This window comes from Saccopteryx bilineata, chromosome 1 (genome assembly GCF_036850765.1).
Source record: "Saccopteryx bilineata isolate mSacBil1 chromosome 1, mSacBil1_pri_phased_curated, whole genome shotgun sequence".
NCBI classification, from domain to species: domain Eukaryota; kingdom Metazoa; phylum Chordata; class Mammalia; order Chiroptera; family Emballonuridae; genus Saccopteryx; species Saccopteryx bilineata.
Window position 1 is genome coordinate 126713909 of NC_089490.1, and position 21599 is coordinate 126735507.

Genomic DNA, 21599 nt, shown 5'->3' on the forward strand with positions numbered 1-21599 from the left:
GCACAAAGAAAACAAGATAGAAGGTGACAGAGGACAATCTGAATTTGGGTGGTGGGTATGCAACATAATTGAACGACAAGATAACCTGGACTTGTTATCTTTGAATATATGTATCCTGATTTATTGATGTCACCCCATTAAAAAAAATAAAATTAAAAAAAAAAAATTTGCAATTCTAAAAGCACTTCTGTTGATTGTATATAACAGCCATGTGAGATTCAAGCCGGGATTTTACTGAAAATGAAGAATATTCTAATGCCATTAGCAACCATTCTTTTTGGGGGGGGGATTTTTCTGAAGTTGGAAACAGGGAGGCAGTCAGACAGACTCCCACATGAGCCCCACCAGGATCCACCTGGCACGCCCACCCAGGGGTGATGCACTGCCCATCTGGGGCATCGCTCTGTTGCAACCAGAGCCATTCTAGCACCTGAGGCAGAGGCCAGAGAGCCATCCTCAGCCCCTGGGCCAACTTTGCTCCAATGGAGCCTCGGCTGCGGGAGGGGAAGAGAGAGACAGAGAGGGAAGAGAGGGGGTGGGGTGGAGAAGCAGATGGGTGCTTCTCCTGTGTGCCCTGGCCGGGAATCGAACCCAGGACTCCTGCACGCCAGGCCGACGCTCTACCACTGAGCCAACTGGCCAGGGCCAGCAACCATTCTTTTGAAGTGGCACTTGGTAAGGTGAAATGAAGACTGCAGTAGAAACCAAAAACCTCAGAGTTTTGTCCTGCCTTTGCTATAAACCCAAAGCAATGTTTTCCAAACAGCGAAAATCAACTGGCCATTTAAAGAGTCTCTTTCCCTAAGAGTTGAATTTTCCTCTCAAATAAAAGAAGTCTTTCCTTTTCTCACTTTTAAAATCTACCATCATGGTAAAGAACCAATATCTTCTTAGATTAAAATTAAAAATGAAAAATTAACTATTCAGCCTGACCAGGGGGTGGCGCAGTGGATAGAGCGTTGGACTGGGATGTGGAAGGACCCAGGTTCGAGACCCCGAGGTCGCCAGCTTGAGCGCGGGCTCAAATGGTTTGAGCAAAGCTCACTAGCTTGGACCCAAGGTCTCTGGCTTGAGCAAGGGGTTACTCGGTCTGCTGAAGGCCCGCGGTCAAGGCACATATGAGAAAGCAATCAGTGAACAACATTTGTCGCAACAAAAAACTAATGATTGATACTTCTCATCTCTCTCCATTCCTGTCTGTCCCTTCCTATCCCTCTCTCTGACTCTCTCTCTGTCTCTGTAAAAAAAAAAAAAAAAAAAAAAAATAACTACTCAATTATGGGAAGATAAATGGAAATAAAACATTTACATACTCTGCCCAAGGTTGTCCCCAGTGACTTGCTAACTACTCAACAGCAAGCAAGGATTTCTATCTGAAAGTTGAGGAATCTTCATGAATCTACTTTTCCCCAAAATTACCCCACAATTCTAAGACATATGACAAAGGTGATCTTAAATGGTGGAAACCATTGATTTTTGAAGAAATGAGCATTTTCTGCCCAGTCTCGTTCTTGCATTTCATTTCAGGCACCAAACACCTACCTGGATACTTACAACCTAAAGGTAAATTGCTAAATAGTAAGATATAATTTTAAAGGACATTTGAATCTTACAATTCTCTCTTCTTAGTTTAGCATGCTTTTAAAGAAAATCAGTAAATATTAAATCACTTATTGTGAAGTGACAGTATTTGCATTTGCTTCCAATAAAATAGAGTAGGCTTATTTGGGGGCGGGAGGGGGGGGCGCTGCCTATTCTTAGGGAAGAAAATGAGCATTACAATACAATGAGTTATGGGTTGAACGCAGGGCTGTGGCTGTGCTGATGCTTCCACAGCACCCTGACTCACACGCAACAGCTACACAGTGCTGAGCTTCAACAGTGACCCATTTAAGCAAAAAAGCAATGTGGAAGGTTGTTTTAGCCATGCTTTGTGGAGCACATCCATATAAGAAGAATTTGTATTGCACTTAACAATTATAATGTCCATTTCCACCAAGATAGAGTTTTTGTTTTTATTTCCCCAATACAACTAATTCTTTGAAATAGTTTATTACATTCAACTCTCTGTTGACACTGTAAAGGCATTTGGAAGCAGGTCAAGGAACAGACAGAATAGAGAAATGAACTGGATAGAATGCATTAAGAAAATCTACAGTCAATCTAATGGCCTGATTGCCAATCATTTCATAGCATTCCTTCAGAGCTTGAGCTCAGGTTTTGTGTGTTTTGACATTTAATTTTCATTAACCACCTACAGACAGGGACACTACTCAGTGGGGGGCTGGGGAGGGGAGCAAACCCCTCCAAGAAAGGGCATCAGAAGACATTAGGTTGTTCATAAACATAATCAGTCCCTGAATAATTGAGAGTTGATTGTAATTAACTTCCTACTAAAATTAAAATATAATTCATGCTCACAGTGACATCACTTGATACCAAAAAAAAAAGTAAGACTGGTTTCTTGAGGAATCAACACAAGACTTAAGCGCATTCCATTGCTGTGTGCCGTGCTGCGCCCACACCTTACCTAAGGACAGCATCACCAGGTCATTTATTAACCAATTAAACCATGAAGTTTTCATCCTGTAGAACTGACTTTGTACTTCGAAATTCACTGCAAAAATAGATTCACTATAAAAGAAGACATTTCTAAGACAGGAAATATCCAACACATTTAAAATGTAATTGAGAAAACTGTCAAGATAATTATATTTTTATATTGTTCTGAACTTAAAATATTCATTTTTTTTTAAATCTCAACTATTTTTCTTGATTACCTGCCCCAGTTTTTGCAAGGTATTTTATTTAGGAAAGTTATTTAGTATTCACTGTCAACTACCAACCTCTATTCCACATCGCTCAAGTGCTAGGGACTATCGCCTGCTATTTTATGACACACAAAACTATCTTACTATGGATCCTACTGAATAATTTCATGTGATTATTTTCTCTATAAAGTAGCAGAATATATTTTAGCAACAACCAAAATTTACATGACATAATATGCACATATTCCACAAGATATGTGAAATGTCATCAACGAGCAGGTGCCATTCTACAGCTCCTCATACGTGACCCACCTATTAAGATGTACAGACTGCAAACCGCAGACCGCAGAACCAGTAAATGAAACACTGTCATGACTCACTGTTCCTCTATCAGTTCAAAGCAGGAGACGGTATTTTCCAAGCAGAGCTTTCTCCTTACAGCCAGGCTTCCTGCTGATTAAGCAGAGGAGCCAACTCTGCCTCTCTAAGGCTCAGCCAACAATAAGGTTACTGAAGTTCTTGCATACAAATTCTAGCTGGAAGACGACATGAAATTAATTGAAACTTTGTGTTTTTTATAATTCCAGAGCATAATTTGTATTACAAATAAATGCTTTTAACCTACCAAAGATATTAATATAAAAATAGTATGTGGAAGATTGAAAACCCTATTTCCTGTTTACTTTAGGGATTCTCTGACTTGTGAAGAATTACTGTCTTTATAAACACAGTTTTTCTCCTAATTTTATATTTACGTACATTGTCACCCTCGCTTCTCAGCTTCCAGAAGGGATGAATATAAAACCAAGACCCCTCGTTTCCGGCAGCGTCCAAGGACACACGCATGGCGTTCTTCTCCAGCAGGGCAGGCAGTCTCTTGTTGACAGTCAGATACTTGTTGCTTTTTATATGTAGTAGCTGTAGGGAAAAGACATGGATTATACCACCTGGTTTTTTATCTCCTCTGTTAGAGACATGCATACATTTATACATATATTATGTGCCCACATAAACAGCTTGGGGTAAAGATTAAACAAAGCTCTATTCAAACTCACTAACTTCCCAAGTTGACCTCTTTGGGTTGCTCTTCACCTCCACTTCAATTCTGCTTCATAATAAAGTGGGCAAATGAAGAAAACCAGGGTACACCTCTAACTGATTTTTCACTTAATTATAAATAATAGGATAAAATCAGGCTTTCCAAAGACCTGAAAGTTCCCCCAAACTGCATCCTTTCTCAATTCCTGCACAGCCACAAAAAACAAAATATACTAAAGCAAACCCACAAAAGTAGCATTATGCACTGACCCACTTAGTATTAACAACCACCCTGCCCACAGACAGCTGACTTCCTCTGTCAGGAGGCGGACACCCAGCCTCCCAGGACACCCACCTACCCAGGCTGTCCTTTCACACGAGGAGGCTGAGCCCACCCCTTCTAAGCACTATTTCTTAGATTTTTTTGCCTTCCATGGACAAAATTTATGAAGTACGAAAACGAAAACAAATAAGCTTCCTCTCCATTATTATAACTATTTCAAAAAAGAATGGTGATTTAAGTTCTCACAATAACGAGGAAATATCTCAAAATAAAGAACAATTCTTTAACTGAAAAAAGAAACCAGCTTTTTGAAAAAATTTGTTATAATATCCTTGGCTCTCATTTTATCACAAGCGAGTGAAAACCCTTATGGGCCTACCCTACTTTGGCATCCACCATGTTAAGAGAGAGCCCGTGCATCAGCCCCTAGCTGACCATGCAATATCAGCACTTAGGTTCTTGACAAGAAACATAAGCTCCTCTTGCTGGCACTTAATATTAATCAAAACTTTGTTAAGAGAAACTCTATATTTATGGAGGATTGTCCAAGGGGCATGCAGCCCCAGGGTATCACTTAACCTATCCTTAGATTAACTCATACATTCAGGGAACTGTGGACCAAGGGTCCCTCATCTTGTCTCCTCACAGAACTGCTTTGATTGTCCTACACTCTGACATTTTTCCCTTGGTCAATTAACAAAATATCAGGGATATTATTTTTATTTTTTTAATATTTATTTATTCATTTTAGGGGGAAGGCGGAGGGAGAAACACCAATTTTTGTCCCACTTATTTATGTATTCCAGGGGTCCCCAAACTACGGCCCGCGGGCCACATGCGGCCCCCTGAGGCCATTTATCTGGCCCCTGCAGCACTTCTGGAAGGGGCACCTCTTTCATTTCATTGGTGGTCAATGAGAAGAGCATAATTCCCATTGAAATACTGGTCAGTTTATTGATTTAAATTTACTTGTTCTTTATTTTAAATATTGTGTTTGTTCCCATTTTGTTTTTTTTACTTTAAATTAAGATGTGTGCAGTGTGCATAGAGATTTGTTCATAGTTTTTTTTTAGTCCAGCCCTCCAACGGTCTGAGGGACAGTGAACTGGCCCCCTGTGTAAAAAGTTTGGGGACCCCTGATGTATTCATTGTTTGATTCTTGTTTATGCCCTGAGCAAGGATTGATCCTGCAACCTTGGCACATCAGGATAGCGCTCTAAACCACCTGAGCTATCTAGCCGGGGCTTTTTTTTTTTTTTTTGAAAGAGACAGGGGAAGAGAGAGAGAGGCTATTTTTAAAACAGCTCTATGAAATGCCTCACTACAGTATTTACTATAAGAAAGTTATTAAGGCTATTGTTTACTATGTTAAACAGTGTCCTCTTTATGAGAGCTCATTTAGAAATACTTCTGTGGTCTTCTTCTTGGGAATGTTTATGCTTCTAGACCTCTGATTTAGATCTATGTCTATGGTATGGACCACAGATGGGAATGCTGTCAGATATCATGCTTCCCTTATAGCTAAGTGGGCAAAGGAAAGGCTTTGCGTCAAAGTTTACCAAACCTTACAACCTGGTTTTTATAAACATGTCTCACTCCTGACTTCATCTTATTTATTCAACCATAATCTTCCCTTTGACCCAGTTGCCTTATTTATTTCTCTTATTTTGCTATGTGGCGTGTGTTTCTGAAAATGCCTTACATTCCTCTGGGAACAAGGTGGGGCATATATTCACAAACAACCAAGTACAAAGTTAAAATGTCTAAGAGAAGCACAAGAAAGGAATGGGGCTGGGATAAATCAGCGTGTACACTAACTGAAATAGAAGATCTTCTAATAAGTTATGGACAATTTCCATCTAAAAGTATAATTTGAAAACTTTCCACTCCCTACAAAATAAAAAAGCACAGGTTCCTATGTTACATATTAGTCCCATTAATACTAAAGGACTATTTTATTACAGGCTTAGAAATTAGGTTTGCCCATCTTTCTCCTTTTGATGTAATAACTTGTGCATACATTTAGAGAAGTTCACTTCTTTATGCGGTTACAGCATTTTTATTCCCAAACACACAGAATAGTGTGCCAGGTGCCAAATGAAAATATCACAACATCTCTAATTCCCACCAACTGTACCCCCAAACTGTAATGCTTTTAGGCATTTCTACCAAATGCAGATTACCCATAAAGAAGTCACCTCTTTTATGGAAAAGTAAATCACCACTTACTTGTATAACGTTACTGTATTTCACAATTTCTCCCAATAGTTTCTTATTTTCTGATTCATTTTGCTTTTGTTCCAGTTCTGCTGCATGCTATAAAATGATTATCAAATATTCAGTGTGGAAACATCGTGAAAGGGTACAACAAATGACAGAGAAATAAGAGGGTTTTCAGGAACAAAGAGAAGAAAGAATACAACTATGAATAAAACAGGGTGGTTGATTTACTCTTGGTGCTTGGGGTGGGGGAGCAATAATTAAGTACATAATTAAAATATAATGCAGCCTGACCAGGCAGTGGCACAGTGGATAGAGTGTTGGACTGGGACACAGAGGACCCAGGTTCAAAACCTCAATGTTGCCGGCTTGAGCACGGGCTTGCCGGCTTGAGTGCAGGCTCACCAGCTTGAGCACAGGGTCGCTGGTTTGAGCATGGGACCATAGACATGACCCCATGGTCGCTGGCTTGAGCCCAAGGTCGCTGGCTTGAGCCACGGGTCACTCGTTCAGCTGTAGCCCCCAGGTCAAGGCACATATGAGAAAGCAATCAATGAAAAACTGAGGAGCTACAATGAAGAATTGACACTTCTCATCTCTCCCTTTCTGTCTGTCTGTCCCTATCTGTCCCTCTCTCTCTATTTGTCACAAATTTATTTATATATATATGGTTCAATAATTCTCTCAATTTAATGCTGAAAAGTAGCCAACAATATCTTGGGATGCTTTAATATTGGAAATTTCAGAAAAGTACTAGGCTCTGTGGTCTTATAATTACTTTCAGAAGGAAAACTGCTAGAGAAACCAACCAGGATAGTAGATGAATTTCAAAAGTCTCAAAATACAGTTTCAATTCTGAAAATAACAGAAATTGTAATGACACAAATTAAGTCTTATCAAACTCACACTCAGCCCAAATCAGAAACACTAGATATTTTTTTCTAGTCTTTGAAAAAAAAAAATTAAGTTCTATGCCAAGTAAAATATAACTGGATTTGACAGTCCTACAGAGATTCTGAATTGGTTTCTAGTATGATACGAATCTCTGAATTAGTCTGGCACTCCCTAAAAAATAGCAGCAGGAGTGTATTACCTACACACTAGGAAATCAGCAGTCACACCCTGTCACTTAAAAAAAGTCCATTCCAGTTTCAGTATGTTGCCACAACTATTGTAAATGTCTATGTATTGAGTGAAATCAGGAGGCTACGAAATAGGTCTGTTGTTATTGCTGCGCATGGTCCAGCCTAAGCCAGACAAACAGAAGCTTGGTCCTTACCTGTAATTTTTTCAGCAAGGCTGCTTCAGTGTGGTTCCCTTGTTTGGCTTGCTTAGCTTTCCAATATTGTTTCTGGGCAGAATATCGATTCATAGGGCACACCTTAAAGAGGCAGTCTAGGACAAAATAACAAACAAACACACTGTTAACTAAGAAGACCAGTATTTCTTAGATTTTCCTTTAGCCTATCACTGGAATCTTGGAATCTCTGAGAATAAAGAACATTAAAAGGTCATCTAGCCCATCCTCCAGCCAACTCCCAAATTTCCTCTTTAACATCCTTTTTAATAACTTTTTAGACTGTGAAAATATTCCCTTTACTACTTGAAGTTTCTTAAAGGAAACTTTAGATAACACAATTTATAAAGAAATCAAACCAAGGTAACCATTATATGAATAGCACCTTTTAATTATATTAAGGTATTGGTCTCAAAAACTGAATAAAATGACATTTGTGACTTTCACTGCCTTATCTGATATTGCATAATAATTACTTATCATTATATGTATCTCTGACAGTAAAGCGATGCAAAAAATAGAAACAATCATAACAACCACATTTCCACCTTCCATTCCCCAAGTTGCCATATACCTAGGATGAATATGATATGAAAATCTGAGATACAGTATAAGGGGGAAAAAATAAAATAAAATAAACCAAGATTATAGTCCTAACTCTACCACTCAATATCAAGATAGGACATCATAGTGGAATAATATAGTGATATCTCTAAGTCAAAAAGCAAAAAATTTTATGTTCCTTTTAATGAGAACAATGAAAGCGAGACTAAAGAATCCTTCTGTACATGAATGATTTTGCATGTTCATGGAATGGATTACAATCCAAGACAAAGGTCAATTCTCAGTATTCTTTCATAAAGGAGTAATGATACAGAAAATCCAAACATTACTTTCATTATCTCACACAAAAAAATGTATGAGTTCAATACAACAAATATATTTTGGTTGCTGTGTTAATATTTATGACTATTTTCATTTTTCAAAGATGTATCACAAAATTAAAATTTAATCAACTTAAATATCCATTTTAACCACATTTTTAAAAATTGATTTTAATTTATTGTGTTTTACATAAACTCTAGTGTTGCCCCGAATGCACCACCCCTCCCCTGTATTCCCCTCAACGTCTCCCTTGCCGTCCTACCCATAGCGCCCTCCCCCCTTCCCTTCAGGTTTATCCCATCCTATCATCCCCTTCAATACCACATTCTTCGGGGAGGCAGTCAGACAGACTCCCGCATGCACCCAACCGGGATCCACCTAGCACGCCCACCAGGGGGCGATGCTCTGCCCATCCGGGCGTCGCTCTGTTGCGACCAGAGCCACTCTAGCACCTGGGGCAGAGGCCAAGGAGCCATCCCCAGCGCCCGGGCCATCTTTTTGCTCCAATGGAGCCTCGGCTGCGGGAGGGGAAGAGAGAGACAGAGAGAAAGGAGAGGGGGAGGGGTGGAGAAGCAGATGGGTGCTTCTCCTGTGTGCCCTGGCCGGAAATCGAACCCGGGACCTCCGAACACCAGGCCGACGCTCTACCACTGAGCCCACTCGTCACATTCTTGAATATACTATACAAGCTCATTCTGTTGTTCTCTTTAAAAGTAATTATAAAATTAAATGATAGATTTGATCTTTCAAATCTCATTTATGGTTATAATGGCATAAAAATAAAAATTTATGACTAAAAATTGTTAAAGAAATTTTCAAAATTCAGAAGAAATAATGACTTTTTTCTATAGTTTATCATTATAAATACGAATTCTATTGATTGCCCCACACAAACAAACAAGGCTATAGAAAACTAATTATGACTTTATGGTACAAAAGTTGTTGACGTACATGCATAAATATTTTATAGGCAACAGAAAACAGACATCTTCTAACTGCTATAGATAGGGTAAGAGACCATTACAAATACAATATGACACAAGAATCACAACTTGGCATGTGTGTGAAAACCAAATAACTAGACCTAAAAACTTTTGTTTTCCTTGGAAATATATCTGATAAGCCCTAGAAACTATTCTCTATATACTAGCAACTACAAAGAGACTAGACAATTCTTTGAAACACAAATAAAAAAAGTTGTTTACAGATCTCTCCAAAAGAGTGCCCCTAACTGAATGCAGACTATACTGACCATCCTATATTAGGCAGGTAACCAAACTCCACATTGTTTTAGTGCAGCAAAAACACAAATCTTATTTAAGTAGAAGTGAACTCTAACCTGCAGTCTATACTTCTGACCTCCCTCCTATAGAAAAAGAAAGAAATTAGGTTCCCCATTACTTCAAATTTCTAACTGAGTTCATTAGAAAATAATCCTTTGACAGAGGATATGTTTTCTTCCTAAATTCCAAACCAATGCAGGAGTGCTCCTAATCAGTAGTATCTTTGGGTAGCTAGCAAAAAAAGTGTGTGTGTCATGATTCTGATGAAGCTACTGTGAAGTGAAGTCCCACGTCCAGCCAACCCAGGCTTCCCCTAGGTTGCTGCTGGGTGCTAAGACTCAGAGAGCTCACAGTGTCATGGGTACGACAGGCATCAACCCCATGTTCAAGGTTCACTGGGGAACTCTGGAGCTGTTGTGGGGCACAAAGACGCAGGTGGCCAACTTCAGCAGAGAAAGCCAGAAAGTGTTTCCAAAGGAGAAGACACAAGCTAAGTTTTAAGGACCCAATACGACACAGTTGTCAAGAGGGTTCAAATGCCCGGGGGAGAGGGGACATTCCAAACAGAGCCAATGAGTAACAAAGGTAGAGTGGGTAAATGCAGAGGGACCCACTAACCTTGTAGGGAAACTCTGGCCCTGCTGTGAAATGAAAATAAAATGGCTTGCTGAAATCAGGGCCACAGAGTGCTAGGCTGTGGGATATGGGCTTTGTCTTGTGGGAAAGGTCAAACTGGGACAGTGCTTTAAGGTCTTACACCATGTGAGGCGATGTGAACAAACTGGCCAGAAGACCAGCACCAAAGCCAGCAGGCTGAGAGACAAGGAGCATCTGAAATTGAGCTCTACGGTAATTATATTATAGATTTCAACGGAAACATCAGAATCAACAGGCTTACCGGTCTATTATGTGGGGTAGGGAACAGTGAGAGAGAGGGAAAGTGAAGATGGCCCAATGAACAAGCTTCCACCCACTCTGAGCTACACAGCCTTCGAGTGCAAAAGCCCTTTTTGTGTGCGGGGCCTTCGTTTGATGTCCTCTTCAGCCACCTCCCCAGGTGGCATCTCACAGTAATTTTATATCACAGTAAACAAATCTGTTTCTGCGCGGGAACTGCTATTACTATTGCAGGACTATTTCGGTTAACATAGGGCATACAGACTTCTGTAAAATTGCTTTTGCTGATGGCTATAATGGTGACTGGAGTGAGTGTGTGAGTGTATGTGAGTGTGTATGTATGTGTGTGTGTCTGTGTGTGAGAGAGTGTATGTGTGTATGTGTGTGTGTGTTTAATTTTCTCTGCCTCTTTTAGAAAACAAAAATCAGCTGGTCTTGGACTCATCATATATTTTGTCTGCTTGTCAATATTGCACAATAAAAGTGTTAATAACACCTGCCATACCTCAGTCACAAAGCTGCTGAGATATGCACAAAAGATAATCTGTGTGAAAGTACACTAGGAACTTTAAAACCCTATTATAAATGTAAGGTATTATTATTAATATTGCTTCACTTGTTTAACAATGTTAAAGTTGTCAGATTAAACTTGAACAAACGTAAATCAAAAGTGCCCAATTGACAACAAGGTGTTAGCCTCTTTGGTTTCAGATGCCACAGTGTTTTGTATAAAATTCTCAAATACCCTAAAACAGCATGGCCATGAGCAGCGGATGCAATCGCCATTACTTTGAAACATCTCTTAAAATATGCAGACACAGTCACTAACGCCCCATGGTGGAGCCAGGCCCAAGAGCCTCCCCCGTTTTCCGGGCAGTGGGAGCCAGCTGCCTCAGAGCTATCAGCTCTCCTCCGCCCTCCTCATCCCTGACTCTAAACCTGGCTTTCCATCCCTTGGCCTGCTCATTCTCTAACGTTAGAGGTCTACACGTTGTTCACAGTTAGATTTTAGGGGGTTTTCCAATCAGAAACGCTCTGGCGTCACTTGTTCATTAGGTAACGATAATCTCTTCAGCCTTTCAAAACTCAAAGAATAAAAAAAAAAAAAAAAAGACTGGTCCAATAGAGAAAATTACAAAAGTACAAAAAAAAAAGAAGTAATATGAGTTTAATTTGTTTAAAGTTTAACCTAAAGATCTGAGACCATGAATTTTGAAGAATTACAGAAGTTCAGAAATGTGAGAAATCTGACAAAATGTGCAACGTTCGGTCAGGCCATATTATAAAAACAATGTCTTAGAATTAGAACATTTATTTTTTTTTTTTACAGCTCTGGAAGGAAATTCAGCCCCACAGAAGTGTTCACTTTAACTGAAAGGCTCAGTGGCCTCCTTAGCCTGCTGACTAGGGACAGAAGAGACATGAAAGCTATTCAAATGGTGTAGAGCACAGACTTCATGGCATATAGCACTGGAAATCAAAGAATTCACCTTCCCAGATAATTCTGTGTCAGTTTGGCAGGAAACCAGTCTAAACCTTCACTTATGCTACCTACCTAAATTTCTTTAAAATGTTTTCTGCTTTGTACCTATAAAAACACTTTCGAAAATATTTGTACCTAAGGCAGTTTCTACAACCCAGAACTGTCTATAGAACTCCATTTGGGGCTCTTATATGTAAAGGTCAAGTTACACAGTGGCCAGCAACTTCCTATGGTAATGGTGGAAGGAAGACTTTTTGCTTCATATCCCTCCCTCCTGAGATTTAAATGAGGCAAGACATAAACCATCAGCGAATACCTGTCACAAAGTGGGCATTCAACAAATGGCTCTTTCATGGTAGCCTGTAAAATTACCTCACACTGATTACAGGGAATGCTGCTGCCAAGGGCTTTATTATCTTCACGTGGAAAAGGGTGGGGAGTGAGGGAGTCTGGAGAGTGTCTCTTTAGAATATAAACAGGATGCAGCAGAGTTCTGTGAAGAGCATGGGACCTTCCCAGTGATAAAACAAAGTGGTAAGAAAACTTTCCCTAAGTTAAGAGACTGGCAGACAAGAGACAATTAGAATTCAGAGTAGGTCAGGGAGAGGAGAGGTACACGTTCACCTTTAAAATACAATGGTAGCTCTGTTTTTCAGCTTTTCTAAGAAACTCATCCTGAAACAGTGTTTGCATAAAGCTCTTTATGCTTAAAGGTTAAAAAGCAATGTTTCCTTAAGCATATAAGTCTCTAAACTTCTACCTCCTTTGATCACAGCCTAGACAAGTATCGAGAGGGCATCTAACAGGGATAGTGTCCTCTAGAACAGGGGTCAGAAACCTTTTTGGCTGAGAGAGCCATGAACACCACATATTTTAAAATGTAATTCCGTGAGAGCCATACAACGACCCGTGTACATTACGCATTATCCAATAAAAATTTGGTGTTGTCCCCGGAGGACAGCTGTGATTGGCTCCAGACACCTGCAACCATGAACAGGAGCGGTAGGAAATGAATAGATTGTAATACATGAGAATGTTTTATATTCTTAACTTTATTATTTATTTATTAAAGATTTGTCTGCAAGCCAGATGCAGCCATCAGAAGAGCCACCTCTGGCTCGCGAGCCATAGGTTCCTGACCCCTGTTCTAGAATGTTACAAAAGTCAAAGAGAACTTATTGCGGGTGTTAGGAAACATTAAAATTGATCACAACACATGGATGGGCAACCATAAAGACTATAGGATAACTTCCTCTAGGCAAAAATCAACTATTTTACTACTGGAGAAGAAGGAAAACAGTCTTTATCATCACAGAATACTAAAACTGTAGGACTTCTGATAAAATCCAATCTTTCCCTTCTCCGAGATAAAGAGGCAAAAACTCAAGAGAGTGAGTTGCATAGGTCCTTCATGATAAACTCTCTACATAAAAATAAATTACAAATGTGAACAAGTTCAGCCACACATAGGACACTTGAATGCCCTCACAAGTGACTGGCCTCTGGTGAGCAGGGACGTTAATTCCACTTGGTTTGTTCAGCAGTACAGTTTACTGCCATGGAGCACTTTGTAAACTCTAAAGGGCACTACACACATTGACAATAAAGGTCATTTGATCTTCCCAACAACCTTAAGAGTTAGCTAGGATTATTTTCTCCATATTCACAGAAGGAAACGGAGACTTTTCATAAGTCCACAAAGTTGGTAAACTTGAACTGAGATCCTCTGAACCCAATTCAATGTTCCGCCGCTATACAAGTGTGCCATTTGGGAGCAGGTGTGTCATATTGAGGCAAAATAGCCTACTTGAAATACTATTCATAATTCTACATAGAGGCACCTGGAGGTCATTTAGAACAAATCTAATCTTGCTTTTATACAACAGCCTTAAATATCCTAGGGCCCTGGTTGGCAAACTGCAGCTCGCGAGCCACATGCGGCTCTTTGGCCCCTTGAGTGTGGCTCTTCCACAAAATACCGCGTGCGGGTGCTACCTTGGTAAGGAATGTTCCTACCTATATAGTTTAAGCTTAAAAAATTTAGCTCTCAACAGAACTTTCAATCGTTGTGCTATTGATATTTGGCTTTGTTGACTAATGAGTTTGCCGACCACTGTTACTAAGACATCTCTATCCATCTGACATCTCTATCTCATCTTAGATTTCATTAGCACAACAAGATCTACCTAAAATGTACCATTTTTATTAGCAATACTACAACTACTTCTTTCTTTACACCTGAGTTGATTTTATTCAATTGAATATTAAATTAAAATTAAAGCACTTATTAGTGTATTTAGCAAGTATAGACACTGAAAAACACTGGCCCAGAGAGTGAGATCTGCCTAGGTTTCCTTCCTATCACAGTCTCGCAACACAATTCAATTTCTAGAGAAAATTATAAAGATACATATACATTGACAGCAGCTTGTAATACTTCAAAAGAAACTAATGTATGTTTTTTCATGAAAAATATGCCACATGTGCCTATATAATTAAATAAGTGTTAAGACATCAATAGAAATATTAAAAAATCTTAGTCTCAAAAAGCATTAATTGGTCCTGGCCGGTTGGCTCAGCAGTAGAGCGTCAGCCCATCATGTGGAAGTCACAGGTTCGATTCCCAGCCAGGGCACACAGAAGACGTGCCCATCTGCTTCTCCACCCTTCCCCCTCTCCTTCCTCTCTGTCTCTCTCTTTCCCTCCTGCAGCCAAGGCTCCATTGTAGCAAAGTTGGCTCAGGCACTGAGGAAGGTTCCATGACCTCCGCCTCAGGTGCTAGAATAGCTCTGTTGCATTGGACAGCCCAGATGGGCAGAGCAGCGCCCCCTAGTGGGCATGCTGGGTGGATCCCTGTCAGGGAGTCTTTCTGCCTCCCCACTTCTCACATCAGAAAAATACAAGGCCCTGGCCGGTTGGCTCAGCGATAGAGCGTCGGCCTGGCGTGCGGGGGACCTGGGTTCGATTCCCGGCCAGAGCACATAGGAGAAGTGCCCATTTGCTTCTCCACCCCCCCCTCCTTCCTCTCTGTCTCTCTCTTCCCCTCCCGCAGCCAAGGCTCCATTGGAGCAGATGGCCCAGGCGCTGGGGATGGCTCCTTGGCCTCTGCCCCAGGTGCTGGAGTGGCTCTGGTCGCGGCAGAGCGACGCCCCGGAGGGGCAGAGCATCGCCCCCTGGTGGGCAGAGCGTCGCCCCTGGTGGGCGTGCCGGGTGGATCCCAGTCGGGCGCATGCGGGAGTCTGTCTGACTGTCTCTCCCGGTTTCCAGCTTCAGAAAAAGAGAGAGAAAAAAAAAAGAAAAATACAAAAAATAAAAATAAAAAAGAATTAATTACCTGATTCATACATTAATGGGTAAATATTCAAAAACAAATGAACTAATTCTTTTTTTTTTTGCTTCATTTGGAGTAGGGAAAAACAAGATTCAAACGTATTGATGCTATCTATCTATCTTCATTTTTGTTATAAAGCCGGTGACCGAGGCCAGGCAGGCCCACATTGGATTTGGGCAGATGGTAGAGAAACTGCAGAGCCAGAAAATGCTGGACCATTCCATTTAATAAAGTCTCACAAGGGCACACAAGCACACAGGCAAGGGAAAACCGCTTCTCAGGCAAAGAAACAGTAAGAACTGCTCCTCACAGTGGCGGGCAGGCAATTCGCCATCTGCGATGCCCCGTCTCTCTTGAGCAGAAGCACCCACAGTCTTACATAGGCCACGCACAGGTGCCTCTGCCACGTGCTCATGCACCAATCAGGCAAAGTGCTTGCAGCCAGTAAACCAGCGAGCAAGCCTGACACAGCTGCCCCACACTTGTCAAGGTTTAATGTTAGCATTAAGCAAACCATTCTATTAGACATAGTGGAATTCCTATCAAAAAAATCCTAACAGATCATTTTAAGTAATTTTCCCATTCTCAAAATGTCACACTAACACAGATAATCAAAAAAGTGTAAGAAGCAGCCTGATTCAGAAATCAAAATGCAAGTTTGTAAATCCCATTACAAAAAAATCAAGTCCAAAACAGAAGAAATGGAAATGAATTTAAATGTACATAAGTGTATGTATACCTATATATTTACATATGTAGACAACACATATATATTTCTTTTATATAATACTTTTATTAGTATTTTTATTTATAAGCATATGTTTCTACATACATTATCTCATTTAATTCTTCTAAAAATTCTTTGAGGTAAACATTAGTTTTAATATGAGGAAAGAGAAATTCAAAATATTTTACCTCAAGTCTCAAAGCTAGCCTTTAGGTTTAACCCAAAGCAATCTGTCTCCAAGCCCATCTTCATTATTTAACAAAAGACACTCAGTATTTATCAAATTGAAACTTTAAAAATGTGTCTAGGTACAGTCACTGAAATTTATTCACCCAACATGGTAGCCTATCTAGCTGTCTCTGATTTCATACAGTGTGTCCATAAAGTCATGGTGCACTTTTGACCGGTCACAGGAAAGCAACAAAAGACGACAGAAATCTGAAATCTGCACCAAATAAAAGGAAAACCCTCCCACTTTCTGTAGGATGATGTGGCAGCATGTGCACATGTGCAGATGATGACGTAACGTAACACCATGTATACAGCAGAGCAGTCCACAGCCATGCCAGTTGAGATGTGGACGGTACAGAGGAAAGTTCAGTGTGTTCTGTGGCTCGCTAAATTCGAATCCGTGACCAAAGTGCAACGTGAATATCGGCGCATTTATAATGAAGCGCCACCACATAGGAATAACATTACTCGGTGGGATAAGCAGTTGAAGGAAACCAGCAGTTTGGTAGAGAAACCCCGTTCTGGTAGGCCATCAGTCAGTGACGAGTCTGTAGAGGCTAATCAGGATAGCTACCTAAGGAACCCTAAAAAATCTGTGCATGAGCCCACATCGAACTGAACGGAATAGGTATGAAACTGGGAGAGTTTTCCTTTTATTTGGTGCAGATTTCACATTTCTATCATCTTGTGTTGCTTTCCTGTGACCGGTCAAAAGCGCACCATGACTTTAAGGACACACTGTACATCAAGACATGCTGAACTTCTCTAACGAGGGCCCAGAAACGTGTTCAAAAAAGACTATCTGAAAATCGGTAACAACAACCTAATAGAGGTGGCAAGCTACAAACATATGAACAGGGAATTTTACTGCCTCAAGTGCTCCCCTTGGAAAGTAATAATTTTTGAATAGCTGGACAATTAAACTGTTAATACAGGTAAATTAACTTTATAGAAATAGGCTTGCCTTTTTAAACCCATTTTAGCATAACAATAACTCATGGCTAAAATTGTTTTTAAAAAGTATAACACAGGCTATCTTATGCCATTTTGTTTATGTAATAAGATATTTAGATGTAATAAGATATTGAAGATATTTGTTATGTAATAAGATATTTTCATTGTCTAGTGACTGAATTAATTACTATTCTCATAGGGGATACCTACAACAAAATCAGTGTATTGTGCTAGGTCCTCTATAAGCAGAGATTTATCCCTAAGAACAAAAACAATCACAGAGTTCTAAACATCATTATTGTAGATTTATGCCCAAGTGAGACTAGCTTTCTATTCACGATTACCACCAGAAAGCACCTACCTCTACAGATCATTTAAGAGTCAATCAATGGACAACAACTTTAGAGCAGTGTTTTACAAACTGTAATTGTGTACACTAGGTTTGCAATCAATTTATTTGGTCCCCATCAGATATTTTTGAATGGAGTGGAATGGAATGGAATGGAATGGAATGGAATGGAATGGAACAGAATGGAATAAAATGGGAAAAGAAAGCAAAGAGAGACACTGCAAGTAGTCTTTCAAGAAACTTGTTTCTGGGGGGTGGGTGTACATGTGTGTATACATATCTGCTGGACTACAATGCAAAATGTGTTTCTCACTGAATGTTGCAATAAAAAGTGTCTGAAAGTCACCATTCTCGAGGACTACATGCATACACAAGGTTAGGGTTTAAGGGAGTGGAAATTACAAAAAGAGAGAGAAATCGTGTGGGCAAGGGAAGAGGAAACTGAGATGATCAAGTGAAGTTCTTTATCAATAACTTTTGAAACTATAAAAATTATCCTTTTAGTAATCGACCAATAAAAATTTTATATAGGCAATTGTAATGGAACAGAAAGATGCCCTTTTAAAAATATCTTTTTAGTCTACGGCCATACCACCCTGAATGCGCCGATCTCGTCTAAAAATATCTTTTTATTTTCTGCCTTTACTGTGGCATCTATGTCCCAGATGCTTTTATTAGCTAACTTGTTTGCACGTAATTCTACATTACGCACCTCTTATCTGTTGTAGGAAAGATGATTAGAATCTGCAGAAGGAAACTCATGCGAAGTTACCTGGGAAACAATAATTAGATACTTATTCTTTCTTCTCTGAAAGGTTTTACAGTCTGCTTTTCTCCTATTAAAATGCGCACACATGAAAAAGGAACCCACTAAGCCCTGGTTCCCATTTACCTCTGTACACAGTTCCGTGAGGGAGAGGTGGATGGGTGCTGCTGATCTAAGGAGGGAAGCTTTAAGACTACCAATATCTGGCAAGAATATGCTGGAAAGATGGTTGTCAAATTTTTAGATGACACAGGCTAGGGAGAAATAGCTAACCTGACATGTAAAAATCAAGATTTTCAATAAAGAAAAAATATCAGCACAATTAAACTTTAAATAAGCTTAACTATAAAATTCTGTATTGTGTTCAGAAAAAAAGCAACTGCTTATGTATGTGATAAACGGGAGCATCAGGGCTATTAACAGCTAATATTAAAAAGTGGGGGCAGGGAGCGACTAGACCAGGGGTCGGCTCACGAGACGGATGTGGCTCTTTTGATGGCTGCATCTGGCTCACAAACAAATCTTTAATAAAAATAATAATAACGTTAAAAATATAAAACATTCTCATGTATTACAATCCATTCATTTCCTACTGTTCATGTTCATAGTTGGGGGTGGCTGGAGCCAATCACAGCTGTCCTCCAAGACAACACCAAATTTTTATTGGATAATGCATAACGTACACGGGTCATTGTATGGCTCTCACAGAATTACATTTTAAGATATGTGGCGTTCATGGCTCTCTCAGCCAAAAAGTTTCCCAACCCCTGGACTAGACCTTAGTATAATTAAAGTGACTAGACATCCCTGTGTGCCTAGGACAATTTTTTTAATCTCTTTTTTTTTTTTCAGTGAGAGGAAGGGAGATAGTGAGATAGACTCCCACCTGCACCCTGACCAGGATCCACCCAGAAACCCCATCTAGGCCAATGCCTGAGTACCAAGCTATTTTTAGTGCCTGGATTGATGCTGCACCAACGGTTTCCCTGTGGGAAGGAGAGAGAGAGAGAAAGAGAGACAGAGAGAGAGGGAGGGAGGGAGAAAGAGAGAGAAAGGAGAGAGGGAGAAGCAGATGGTCACTTCTCCTGTGTGCCCTGATCAGAAATCAAACCTGGGACTTCCACATGCCGGGCTGACGCTCTAACCACTGAGCCACCAGCCAGGCCAAAAAGTTTTATTTATGCCTATTACCTGAGCCTATTATTGTGTCCTCTTTCACTCACAAAAGTGTCCTGTTTTGGATGATAAAGTATATGATCACCCCAATTATAACAAATAAACAGTGATGGGGGAGCTGAAAAACCGATGCAGTCATTTTAGCCTGATTAAGAATGGAGTTTTGACCAGAGGAAGTAAGAACAAATCCAGATTACTGGACTCAGTTATGCACATCCAGAATATTAGGCTCAATGATAGGTGGCACATTTAAAATGGCCTGTATTCTAACAAAGTTAGGCAAATGAGAAAGCACTTGATATACAGAAATCAACAACAATGGGAACTGTGAAACACTGCCAAACAGAGAAAACAGAGTAAGTACAGTGTGTCCGTAAAGTCATGGTGCACTTTTGAACGGTCACAGGAAAGCAACAAAAGACGACAGAAATCTGAAATCTGCACCAAATAAAAGGAAAACTCTCCCAGTTTCTGTAGGTTAATGTGGCAGCCTGTGCGCAGGCGCAGATGATGACGTAACACCGTGTATACAGCAGAGCAGCCCACAGCCATGCCAGTCGAGATGTGGATGGTACAGAGGAAAGTTCAGTGTTCTGTGGCTCGCTAAATTCGAATCCGTGACCAAAGTGCAACGTGAATATCGGCGCGTTTATAATAAAGCGCCACCACATAGGAATAACATTACTCGGTGGGATAAGCAGTTGAAGGAAACCGGCAGTTTGGTGGAGAAACCCCGTTCTGGTAGGTCATCAGTCAGTGACGAGTCTGTAGAGGCTATACAGGATAGCTACCTAAGAAGCCCTAAAAAAATCTGTGTGTGAGCCCACATCGAACTGCATTGAATAGGTATGAAACTGGGAGAGTTTTCCTTTTATTTGGTGCAGATTTTACATTTCTATCGTCTTTTGTTGCTTTCCTGTGACCAGTCAAAAGTGCACCATGACTTTACGGACACACTGTATATCCACTCAAACCAGCTGGAGATCTACATGTAAAAGAGGGAAGAGTGGCCCTGGCCGGTTGGCTCAGTGGTAGAGCGTTGGCCTGGCGTGCAGAAGTCCCGGGTTTGATTCCCGACCAGGGCACACAGGAGAAGCGCCCATCTGCTTCTCCACCCCTCCCCCCTCTTTCCTTTCTGTCTCTCTCTTCCCCTCCCGCAGCGAGGCTCCATTGGAGCAGAGATGGCCCGGGCGCTGGGGATGGCTCCTTGGCCTCTGCCCCAGGCACTAGAGTGGCTCTGGTCGCAACAGAGCGACGCCCCAGAGGGGCAGAGCATCACCCCCTGGTGGGCAGAGCGTCGCCCCCTGATGGGCTTGCCAGGTGGATCCCAGTCGGGCATATGCGGGAGTCTGTCTGACTGTCTCTCTCCATTTCCAGCTTCAGAAAAATACAAAAAAAAATAAAAATAAATAAATAAAAGAGGGAAGAAAAAATTTTTTTCTATGTTCATCCAGAATCAAGGCAAAATTTTGTTCAATGTAAGGAAAACCTTACCAGCAATTGGAGAAATCCAAAAAATATAAATCAGCCACAGGCAAGTGTTCAGGCAGGGCGGATGAGAAGTGCTGCAGAAGGGGTCTTGCGTTGGGAAGCAGGTCCCTTCCTAACACCACATTCTGCTTTACAGTGGGAACCACAGTACAGGTGGTCGCCGCGGAGGGGAGGAGTCCGCATCTGTGTTTACTGATGAAAAGCTCAGCCCATCACCTGCCTCTGCTGTATTTGCACATGTGATTTGGTTTGGGTCTCACTATTAAAGAGATCGGCAAACTGCATCCCTAGCTAGACCCTGAAAAGGTCTTCTACTACAAAATAACTGCTGGTACTACGTTCAAATGCTCAGTTAAAGCACTCCATAAGCCCTGGTCAGTTTGCTCAGTGGTAGAGCGTCGGCCTGGCATCCAGGAG

The 21599-nt window shown here is 40.7% G+C and overlaps 1 protein-coding gene across 5 annotated transcripts in view; it reads right to left on the minus strand.

Moving 5' to 3' along the window:
- The window catches only part of ITPR2 (inositol 1,4,5-trisphosphate receptor type 2), a 525086-nt gene that overhangs the window by 399809 nt on the left and 103678 nt on the right, over positions 1-21599 (minus strand). For 4 of the 5 annotated variants that reach the window (XM_066264976.1, XM_066264974.1, XM_066264967.1 and 1 more), the window contains 3 exons: positions 7592-7707; positions 6322-6408; positions 3531-3689 (listed from right to left, as the gene is read on the minus strand). In XM_066264976.1, the coding sequence (XP_066121073.1) occupies positions 3531-3689; positions 6322-6408; positions 7592-7707 (362 nt within the window). Of the gene's footprint in view, positions 1-3530; positions 3690-6321; positions 6409-7591; positions 7708-18461; positions 18500-21599 lie in introns of those variants that run through there. The other variant, XM_066264987.1, reaches the window with a different exon arrangement.